The 11,613-nt window shown below is 43.6% G+C and overlaps 1 protein-coding gene across 1 annotated transcript; it reads left to right on the top strand.

Annotated features, from left to right (window-relative positions):
• TGOLN2 (trans-golgi network protein 2) lies at positions 1 to 7,400 on the top strand. The gene is made up of 4 exons (XM_035139881.2): positions 1 to 230; positions 1,688 to 2,610; positions 4,284 to 4,367; positions 5,165 to 7,400. Exons 1-4 carry the CDS (start codon positions 35 to 37, stop codon positions 5,168 to 5,170), a joined length of 1,209 nt encoding a protein of 402 aa, XP_034995772.2. The 5' UTR covers positions 1 to 34; the 3' UTR covers positions 5,171 to 7,400.
• Positions 7,401 to 11,613: the final 4,213 nt, after the last annotated feature.

The raw sequence follows: 11,613 nt of genomic DNA, 5'->3' as shown, positions 1-11,613 counted from the left end.
TCTCGCGAGAGCAGCGGCTTCAGGAACACGGACAATGGGGGCGCACCGGAAGTATACGTCTCGCTTCCGTTTCCTTGGCCAGAAGCGGAAGAAACTCCATCAGGCCGGCATGGCGGCGGCGTGGCTGGGCTTCCTGCTCCTATGTGGCCTGGTTGCCTTCGGCATTTCGGCGCCGGCGGACACAGAGAAGGATGCCTCAAAGGAGGAACGGATTGCTGACCCAGCACCAGGTCGGTGCGGAGTTTGTTACCCGCCAGTCTTTCCCAGGCCACCTCCCCTTTTGAGAGGCGTTGAGGGAGAGCCGCTCTCTGCACGCGCTCTTGGTCGCTCTTAAACGAGTTTTTTGCCTCCTGCGTTTGACGGTATTCCCACCTCTTCCCCCTCCGCCCCATTGGCCATTCCGTGGGGAATAGGTTCAGGATCTGAACTCTGAACCCGCATTTGCCTGCAGTTAAGTCCAAGTGAAGGTGTTATAGGTGTGTGTGGGGGAGGGGGGGTTACTGGTTGTGGAGGCGGCGGCGTAGTATGGTCAGGGCAGGCCTTTTGGTGGTTGGGAACAGTGCCGGATTTACGTATAAGCAAAACAAGCTACTCTCTTCGGGGCCCCAAAAAATTTAAAGAAAAAAACCTGGATGTACATTTCCAAAATATAAGATAAAAAACAAATTAAATAAAGCCTACATACAGCAACAGTGTTTTGTGTTGTGTAGACTCCTATTTGTTATGTGCAAATGGCTTTAGATACCTTTTGGGTCCATAAATTACCATATAGCATATATTCAACACAAAAAACAGTGACAATTTGTTGTTGACAAAGGACACCTGTACATATAAAGGGCCCCATTACCTTCAGTAGCTTACGGCCTCATCAAACCTAAATCCAGCCCGGGGTGGGGGTAGAAGTTGGGCCAAAACTGCAGAAGACCCCTGACCACAGCAGAGCTCTCCAACCATGTTTAGGGACAAGCGAGGCAATCTTGGGTCAGCCATGAAGTCCATTGCCTAAAATTGCTTGTTAGTCAGTAGTTACTCCTTAAGTAACCCTGGCCTTTGGGTTGGACTTAGTCTGACCCCTGTGTTTTCCTCCCTCATGGCTTGGATTTATGGACTACTTATAATGAGGCTGCATTTTAAATTTTAATACTGTATTTTAATCTGTATTTTTATTAATTGCTTTTTATGTTTTATTGTAATTTCATTGGTGTGAGCCGCCCTGAACCCGGTTTTGACTGGGGAGGGCGGGGTATAAATAAAAATTTATTATTATTATTATAAAGCCTGGTGCTGCCTCCCCCCCCCCAAGAAGTTGGCAACCTGGATCCTCTCTGGGAAAATGCCTCCTTTCATTTGGGAAGATGGTGAGATGCAAGTTGGTTAATGGGAGACGCATGGCATATTAGCGATAGGGCATAATGGGCGCTGTGAAGATGAAATGAGCTTTGAGGAATGCACAATTGAACTGCAATATAGAACGCTGCACTGCTTGTTTTCGTTGTAGATATGCTTCAAAACACGCTTGGCAGAATGGAAAAAGACAACAGAGGCACACCTTCATAGATTTAGAAAGTGGAGGTTTGCACCAGATGGTATACCGGTTCAACTGGTGCACAGCACAGCAGTATATTTACATTTGTGTGCAGAATAAATGGTGTGACATACAAAATGTTCTTTCTTTTTTTCATTTCAGGGACTCCCAAAGAGAGCGTAGTTCCTGGACTCTCCCAAGGCAATGAGTTTCATGCACAGTCTTCTCCCCCGAAGCCAAAAGCTGCTGATTCCAAGCAATCTTCCCAACAGGCAGGTGCCCCTGAACACTCCCAAGATGATGAGTCTCCTCCACAGGAGGAGAACCACATGCTAAAACCTACTGGTTCCAAGCAACCTCCCCAACTGACAGGTGCCCCTGGACGCTCCCAAGGTGATGAGTCTCCTCCAAAGCTGCCTCCCAATAAGCTAAAACCTGGTGGTTCTGATCAACCTCTCCAACAGCAAGATGCCCCTGGACGCTCCCAAGGTGATGAATCTCCTCCAAAGCTGCCTCCCAATAAGCTAAAACCTGGTGATTCTGATCAACCTCTCCAACAGCAAGATGCCCCTGGACGCTCCCAAGGTGATGAGTCTCCTTCAAAGCTGCCTCCCAATAAGCTAAAACCTGGTGATTCTGATCAACCTCTCCAACAGCAAGATGCCCCTGGACGCTCCCAAGGTGATGAGTCTCCTCCAAAGCTGCCTCCCAATAAGCTAAAACCTGGTGATTCTGATCGACCTCCCCAAGAGCAAGATGCCCCTGGACGCTCCCAAGGTGATGAGTCTCATGCACAGTCTTCTCCTGATAAGTTAAAACCTGTTGGTTCCAAGCAACCTTCCCAACAGCAAGATGTCCCTGGAAACTTTCAAGATAATCAGTCTGAAGAAGATCAAGAGGACGACAAAGGAGGTGAAGAGGGAGAGGAGACTCTAGAAGACCCCCAGCCTAAGCATGATACGGGGAACTCCCGGGCCAGTCCACCGCCCAAGAATGGACCTGAAAACAGCCACTTCTTTGCCTATTTGGTGACCACAGCCATTGTTGTTGCTGCCTTATATATTGCTTACCACAATAAACGGAAGGTGGGTGTTTTAACTTTTGTGAGTGTGAGCCAGTCTTGGTGCTAGGCAGAATATGTGCAGTAGTGACAGAAGTTTGGCTGGACAGAATAGGGCTGTGGTCTATCATTAAAAGAAGGATCAGTATATTTCTCATGTCAAATTTATTTTCAAGTGAAGGCTGGGACAACAAGCATTCATTGACATTTGTGTGATAAGTTGTCTTTTCTAATTATAGCATATTTAATCTATCCCCCTGCTCTGTGCAGGATTGGCTCCTTGGTCTGACTTTCTCCCATCTTCCTGAGTGGTGCAGAATATAAGAGTTTCCATTAAATTAGTGGGACGTGTAGGGATGGGTTGCCTTCTCTTACTTTGTTTCAGAATTTGTACCTCGTTGCACATTTCCAGGGAAGTCCTTTGGAGATGTGTTTCAATATACTAAACTTAGCCACCACTGGTTCCAATATGCATCATGGGTGTGTTGTGGTACCACTTTCTTGGACCAATCAGAGGTGTGCTTTAGGCCTGGGTGATACATCAGCGAGGACCAGGGCCAGAATACATTGGTTTGTGTATCAGCACTATATCTTAAGTGAAACTGCCAGTGTTAGAAACTGGGATAGAAAAGTTAGGAGCCAAATGGGGGTAGTGGTGGTGTTGGCAACACTTTTTATTTATTATTTTGATAAGCATGAATTAATATGCAATTCACATACATGGCACATTGTTAATATCACACTTTTAGCAGAAATTGTTCATGCATGTTTAATTTGGTATTTACAATAAAAAATACTGGTACTACAGTTTTCAAAACGCTCTACTCTTTATTGTTAAACTCCTTAACGTATTGTCTATCTTTAACATATACTTGGAAGCTTCAACACACATTCGTTTCAGTCATCCTTGAGTGTCATCCAGGTGACAAAAATGGCACCCAGACTTTTTGAGGTGCTTGCAAATGGAGAATCTTTAGGTGCAAAATGTGTCTGGCTTCCTGCTAATTTCAAACTCTGGAAACCACTGCTGCTTTTTGTTGAAACTTTGATTCAGATACTGTGTAGTGGTATAATTGCGTCAATTCATATGATTTCCTGAGGTTTGTGTAATGCAGTTCCTCTTTCTTTGAGGAACAAGCACCTTGCAGTGCTCTTGTTCCAGCTACATGCTTGTAACGTTTAAGAAAAGTCACAGGAAATTTTGAGGGTATAGCAAAGTCAAGTATAAGCAGGAGTGTGTTCTGAAGTGAAACCAGAAGAATGCTTAATCTTTCTAACTTTCTGGGGTTGCTTTGTAACTTCAAATGAGATTATTATTTTTTTGGTCAGGGATATAGAGTTCTTGAAAAAAAATAAAAGGAAATGAAGTGGGAAGAGAGGAAAACTATTATGAAAGCCATATGTAGTCATAAATGTGTACTAGGGAGTAAGCCTGAATGTTGTTGGACTGTATTTCTCATAGCTCTGTTGGCCTTACTGGCTTGGAATGATTGGAATTGTTGTCCAAGAACACCCAGAGGATTGGCTTTCCCTGCTGTTTGCTATCTTCTGACTTCTTTCCTTTTCATCTTGTTTTATGCTGTGTTTTCTGTTTTAATTGTAGGTCTGCACATTTTAATGAAACATTGGGATATAAATGTTGATAAATTAACTCTAGTTGCTGTCAATTTATCTACTTGTTTGTCCTTCCACCCATAGATTATTGCCTTTGCTCTCGAAGGGAAAAAATCGAAGTTAACCCGAAGACCCAAATCCAGTGACTATCAGCTACTGGAACCAAAGGTATGTTCTTGCCCTGTAGCTTCTTAAGCAACTCCTCTGAAGTTATTGACCAGATTGGATTTGATTGTAACTGCAGTTAAAATCTGTACAAAAGTACAATATAAGCCAGGGATGGGGAACCTCAAACTTGGGCACCACCTGCAGCCCCAGGCCACACCCCTCATCTGTAGTCTCCTTTTGCTCTCTCTGTTCTTAAATAGCGTGTTTCTTTTACTGATTACCAACTGAGAGTCATAGGCGCGTGAATATAGTTGCATGAGAATGCATATTGCGTTTGTGCAGTAAGTCCTAGCAAATCAACACTGAAAGGACCAAACCAGAGGCAGGAGTTGAATGCTTATTGTGCAAGTTTGGCAAAAGCTTTATGGTGGAAGCAGAGGACTGCACTTCAGCTAGAGTGGGAAGAAGTCTGGTCTTGGAATAAAGGATATGCCAGGTCAAAGCATTCCATATTGAGTAAATTACAACAAATGCAGCAGGCCAAAAAAGATGCAGCATTAATCTGTAGCTTATTAAGATTTACAAGTTTATCCTTGTTCATAGTAGAATGAGTCGTTTGTACTGTAATATCAATGTGTTTAACAACCTGTGGAGGCTTGCAGGTTAACCATCCCAGGTCTTCAGGACATTCCTTCAAACTTGTAAGAAATCTGTTAACCTAACTTTACATACACAACACTGTGTAAGATTAAATGTCTCTCTTTCTCTCTTGAATCTGGTGTAAAGTACCATCAGTACATTTGTAAGTTGATTTAAATTTGTTTTTTTCTTTCTTTCTTTTCTTTCTCTCTGTGCAGATCTAAAAGTAAACCCAGAAATTCCTACATGATGCTGTGTTGAATAAAAAAAAAACCCTTGTTCCCGTTATGGGCACAAACAAAACATGGAAGAAGTCTTGCCTTCCGTCATGAATGAGTACAGCTCCGAAGCCTATCAGCTCTGCTGCTGTGCCCCGGGGGAGGGAGGAGCAAGAAGTGCTTTTTCTTGTGCACGTGCACTTTGGAAATGATTATGCCTCAGTCTTTCTATCCAATGTTTGTACACCTTTTGGCTACTTGAAGTTGAACTGTTTCCCCCCATACTGCAACAGAAGAACCCAAAGGGGATAGTGTGTGTGTGTGTGTGTGTGTGCATCTCCTCAAATGATGTGGTGCATGATTTCTATTGTGTCAAAGGGCTGGATTTAGGAGGCACTGTGCCTATCGAACGCACAGCTTGGCTTCCTCGCCTCCTAGGTTCCTGGCATTTTCATAATAATTGATCTGGTGAGTTTGTAGTTGACTTTGATGAAGGCTGTCGACTGCTGTCCATGGTATTGACCAGAAGTTCCCCTTGTGCTCCATTGCGGTAGTTGAGGCATGTTTTGCCACACAGACCATTTGGATGTCTTCTGTTTGTAGATGGCAATTTTGAGAAATAATTATTCAACAACAAAACTGCTAGAGATGTCAGAATACATGAAAAGGCAGGATCATCATGCTCAGCTTGTGACTTCCTAATTCTTGATAGATTTGGTATATTTCTGATTCACTAGAGACTAAACGTCAAATGATCAGAAGGCTGCTGGTGTAAAAGACTTTGGGTTGGGGTTGTTTGAATCCCTTTCCTCCCCTCACTCTGTGCCAAACTTATTAGAGAAGAATCTCAATTGATTTGTAAATCGATCGTGCCATATCCCTATTCCAAAATGTCACAGGAGGATGGCAGTTGTGTCCGGGGCTGTTCCAATCCACCCAAGGCCACAAATAATTTAAAGATTATATACCCTTGGCCGATCATTTTCAAGGAAAATAAAACTGTAAATATTTGCTGTTTGGTGTCACAGATGCACTGTCTTAGCACTTAAGAGACTCTCACTTCTGAAAACCAAGAGTTTAATTGCTTGTTACATAAGTCTAAAAGTGTTTCTTCACTTCAGAAACCTAATTTGAGGCACCACTTCTTGATTGTGAAGGGCACTTGTGTAAAATAGATCACCAATGCACCACTGAAAATGGTAGTTCATGAGTGTGTGTGTGTGTGTGTGTGTGTGTGTGTGTGTATGTGTAATTGCATAGCAGTGCTGTTTTCGTTCCTAAATCTGAATTTCTGGTAATTCCACAGAGCAGGTTGTAATGCACAACAGCCTGTTTTACGTAATGTGAGTTTAGGTTTGGTGGCTTTCACCACACTGCAAGTGTTCATTTAGGCTAGTTTTATTTTTATTCATCATGAGGAAGTGGAAATGAAATGTGAATGAGGAAGTAATTTTGATGTTTGCCTGAGGTCACATTTAGTCTTGCGTATTTGCAGTCAAAATCCTTTGCTTTCTCAAATGGAATAAAACCTGTTGTCATAAAAGGTCATAAAAAGCCACAAGTTGTCATAAAACTTCTCCAAAGGGCAGTGGGCTCCCCATCCTTTCTGCAGTTCCTTTCAACAGATTCTGCCTGCAGAAATGAGGCCAGTCTGTGGCATAGAGTGCACTTCAGATGGAGCAATTGCATTTTTGAATGCTCTTCTGCGAAAAACTTGCTTATCTGGTTGGAGGTCGAGGAGAGAATCTAGCCCAGCTCTTTGTCTACTGTGCAGTTATAAATTTGCAGGCCATTATGAGCACAGGGGAGCCTTCAAACCCGATTCTCTCCTTGCAGCCCTCCAGCAGCCTGATGTGGTGCAGTTCAATTCTACCACCTCATTCTGCCGCATGAGTAGAGTAGACCCAAGTCGCTTTGCCCATGAATCTTTGCTATCTCATGGAAGTCCATGGGCCAGCTGTAGACCATTTGGTTTTTAAGTGGCCATACAGATAAGAAATACGCAACAAATGGAGAGGACGGATATTGTATGTCCCCACCACCAACTGGCCAGTAAATGACCTCTTGGTTTGCAACCAGCAGTTGAAGTTCCTCTTCTGGCACATAGTGTAAATTTATGGAGTGCAGAAATTTACAGCTCCGAGCTGTTGGTGAATAAGCACTGGTGGGTGGATTCTGTCACCGTGCTTATTTCTCTAATACTAAAAGAAAACTGGGAATGTTTCCCCCTCTCCCCTTTCATATATTTTGTGGTATTTTTACCTCGGGCAAAAGACTAACATTTTAAACAGGTAAAAGCTTGCCTGCTATTTCTGCATTCACTTTTTTAAAAAGCTGAACATCGTTTGAGTCGAGTTCCGTTGCTGGATCACATTCCTTTCAAATGTTGGGGGGGGGACGGGAGGGGGGCTTTCTCTCCTCATTTTTTTTTAGGTCAATTCCCTTCCCTATTTGATCCCGTAAGTGTGCTTCTGGTTTTTGCAGCTTTTAAAAAAAGAGACACTTTAGAAAAAATAAGTTCAGGCTTGTTCTTAATCAATTTGTATCCCCCCCCCCCGTGTGGTGAATTAAATAAATGGATACATGAAACCTTTTGTTTTCTTGAAACGTGGTTCATCAATTTCTAAACCGTCCTAGCTAGGTGTAATGAGATCTTGCCTCCAGGCCTCTGAACTCTGTTCCAACTATCACAATTTCCCCTTCCCTTTTTTTTTTCCTAAACTGGAAAGCCCTGGGTGTTGTAACGCTTTTTCACAGGGGAGCTGCTCCAGCCCTGTGCTGATTTTGGTTGCAAGGTTACGAGATCTAAGCGTCTTTGTTGTGAAAACACACCACACACTCCTGTGACTGAAACGAGGACTTGGGAGTTGTGGAGATGGCAAGTCACGCCACCCTAAACCACCCCTACAGAACCATATAATGCTATTTACTTCTAGTCCTGTGAATGCAATCTCCATTAACTTTGTAGGGTGGAGAAAGCAGTTTCCTTGCCAGGTGGTTCATCGGTTTGGCTTTCACCTGTTCACAAACAAATGTACAAGTCATAACAAAGCGAAAGCTGCTGACTTCCTGGTGCCGTTTTAGCACATTGACCTTGTGTGTTCATGTTAGTTGTCAGGATCTTAGCTTCCCGGAGGGGGATCAAGCTGATAATGGTCTGGAACAGGCATAGTCTACACGGTACTCTCCAGATATTTTGGACTACAATCCCCATTAGCCCTAGTCAGGATGATGGGAATTGTAGTCTGCAATGTCTGGCAGGCACTTGGTTTGCTGCTCCTACTCTAGGGCCAAAAAGTCAGGCCACAGCAGGTCTAGATTCCACTGTAAGGAATGAACTTGGCACCTCCTGCATGCTGAGCTTGTGCTTGTTCACTCCCCTAAGGGAAGTCCTGATGACAATAGGTCATCAGTGGAAAGTCCGATGATGTGGATCTCACATGGCCCAAGTGATAGAGGTTATGTTAGGTTTCAGTCAACAAGAGTACAGTAATTGCAACCCAGTCGGGTCCTGGGAAATTCCACCACAACCTAGGAAATTACATGCAGGATGATGAATGGTCGAGGCCCCTGCTAACAGCTAAGATCCTTTGATTTTATTGTTTTAAAATAAAATAGTTCCAGTGCTGCCTCATCCAGGGGGGCAAAGGGGGGGGGTAGGGTAGAAAAAAAATTGTAGTGTTGGAAGGGACCCTGAGGGTCATCCAATCCAACCCCCTGCAATATAGGAATCCTGCCCACAGCCATCCTTGGGTGGGCTTGAACTACCAAACCTTTGGGTTAGCAGCCAGACGCACTGACTCCTTGTGCCACAGGAGGACCATCACTTCGCAAGAAGAGTTGGTATGGATGTCCTGTATGTTCACCTCAAATGGATTTTAAGCTTTCAAGGTGTCTAGGGGCACAGAAAGAGGCAGCCTGCAACAGAAATTTGAGATACCTGATAATGGTCACTGACTGCATTACCTGGCCAGTTTGGGTCATTCTTTTGAGATGATAAATACCTTAGTTATTGAATCCAGGTCACAGGCATACCCTGTTCATACACAAAATATGCCCTTAATCTGAAAGATTTGTAAGTCAAAAGAACCATTGGTAGAGGTTTTCCCAATATACCTATTTCCTTTGGCAGAGGAAATATTTGGGTCATTAAGAGTCAAGATTGATTCAGGATTGCTCTCCTGTACTATTTCGGACATGTGGTTTATGTACTTCTTTGTGTGTGCTTACCTTGTGCACTTAGGAACTTTCATTTTATTTATGGCACCTTAGAATTCTTGTCACACCGGTCTTCCGCCCATTTCAAATCTGTCTAGCTATTTTATTTTAAGGACGTTAGCTTTGGTTTGGCCTAGTGCTTCGTCTCCTGCTCCCATTACGTGCTGCATTTTCTCATTCATCCTTCTTAATGTTCCTTCCGTTGAAGCAAAGCGGAGCCTTCCATGCTCCAAATCAACCTGTCCTTAAATGCATAAATTTCTGCTGCCTTTTGCAGTGCAAGATCTGAAAGGACTGGACAGACTCTCTGCCACTTCCCCACCCTCTGCCATTGTGCTTCAGAGCTGCCTGTAAGGTGAAATGGATAAAAGATGCTACTTGTGCTTTCAATTGACTTATGTCTCTCTCTCTCTAATCTCGATCACGGTCTGCCAGATAACTTTTCGCTACTGCTTCTGCTGAACTTTGGTTTATTTTGGAAAGAGAAATAGCTTTAAATAACTTCCAGAGAGCTCTCAGGGCAAGCAATCATCTTGATTCAGCATTGCTCCACTCCTCAAAGGGCATCGGTAACTCACCCCTATTTTAGGCCTGTGCCAACATCGTCTACTTGCCATCGTGCAATTTGTTTTAAAGCACACTTTCACTTTAAACGAAGAGCTGGGGCCCATTTTATCAATTTGCTTGAAGATAAAGCAAACCAGGCCACCTGTAGGTTGATCTGATTAGCAAAGCTCAGACAGATTTTGTCAGGAGGGTGCAAAGTTTAGGGCACTAAAACCTGGGTGACACCGGTGCTTGCCTCCTGTTGTTGGTATAGTGGCACCATCACCGAGATGTTATTCCTGGAAACACAAGGCAGAGCAGGAAACGGCAGCTTTAGCTGCCAACTGCTGGTTTTATTTCCCCAGTAAATAGCAGGGAGAGGAAACTCGTTCCTGTAATTGTTTATGGCAGCCTTACAGAATGAAGTCTGGAGTGGATTGCAGGCATCTAGTATTTGGAGCCCAGATAATTCTTGGATAATTTCAGCATGATCCTAGTGTGGTGTCTGACGTGCATCTGATCACTGCAAAAGCTTTATAACTGCAAAAAAGGGGGGGGGGAAAGTGCCTTTCTTACCATAGGATTCAAGGGCATTTAGGTAGCAGCAGCTCTCTTGCCTCGTAGCGCCAAAAACAAGCCTTGAGAACTACTGCAATTAAGGGCTGGCTGAATGTGTGATGTGGGGAGAGGAGATATTGGGGGGTGAGGCATAGTTTGTGCCTCGTGTCCAAAGTGTGCATAAGTTGTATGTGCATAAGATCTCTCCATGTTCTCTGGGACACTGCAGAATCTTTAGGAGAGCCAAGATGGCTTTTGGATTGCTCTCCTGTACTATTTTAGACGTGTGGTTTATATACTCATGTATGTGTGTTTACCTTGCACAGTTATCAACATTTATTCTATATTTGAGACCTTAGAATTCCTATAACAAGCACCTGGATGACCAGCCATAAAATTCACCGGGTGACCTTGGGACATTTCACTGTCTCTCAGGTGAAGAATTAGATAACCAGATACACAGTGCTATTTTTCTAGAAAAAGGTGCCAGAACTCACCATGAACGCCTCCCTTGTTCTCTTACAAAAGCAATGGTGACCACCTGAGAGGTGCCAGAACTGGCTCAAAAAAAGCCTTCCTTGAAGTTCTTGAAGGAAAGTTAAAATATAAACAAACAAACAAAATGCAGTTATTTTCTTAAAAAACAAAAACGAACCCCTTTTCTACATTGAAATAAGGATGTAGAAACTGGAGGTCCCTCTCTGTCATCATCACTAATTATTGCTATTTAAAAAAAATGCCATTGTTTTTATTGTAAGCTGCTTTGAGCTCAACATCGCTGCTGGAAAAGTGGAATACAGATACTATCGAATCACATTATCAAACCAAATCACAAACTTTGAACTTCATCCCGGTTGCAAAAGGGGCTAGTGAATTTGAGAGCAGCGTTCCCGTTGTTCTAGGCGACAGGGAATTCCATTAATGTGAGCAGTTTCTGAGCCCAAGATTTCAGATTAAAACCGCCACTGCTGGAAGAAAAGGAGGACCTTTTCCTGACTCCCCACTTCCAGCCACTCTCTGAAGACTGGAGAAGGGATCCTCATAAGAATATTAGGGGGGTGGGCAGGCAGGGGAAGTGTGGGCTTGCTTTTTGCAGTCTTCAGATGAGGACTAGAGCATGTGAAAAA

Source organism: Zootoca vivipara, chromosome 15 (genome assembly GCF_963506605.1).
Source record: "Zootoca vivipara chromosome 15, rZooViv1.1, whole genome shotgun sequence".
Lineage (NCBI taxonomy): Eukaryota > Metazoa > Chordata > Lepidosauria > Squamata > Lacertidae > Zootoca > Zootoca vivipara.
The sequence above is the reverse complement of the archived record's forward strand: the minus strand, read 5'-3'. Positions and strand labels throughout refer to the sequence as shown.

Coding starts and splice junctions, on each gene's coding strand:
- TGOLN2 (XM_035139881.2), top strand. CDS start 35: ATGGGGGCGCACCGGAAGTATACGTCTCGCTTCCGTTTCCTTGGCCAG. Junction 231..1,687: donor GATTGCTGACCCAGCACCAG/GTCGGTGCGGAG, acceptor TTTTCATTTCAG/GGACTCCCAAAGAGAGCGTA. Junction 2,611..4,283: donor CTTACCACAATAAACGGAAG/GTGGGTGTTTTA, acceptor TTCCACCCATAG/ATTATTGCCTTTGCTCTCGA.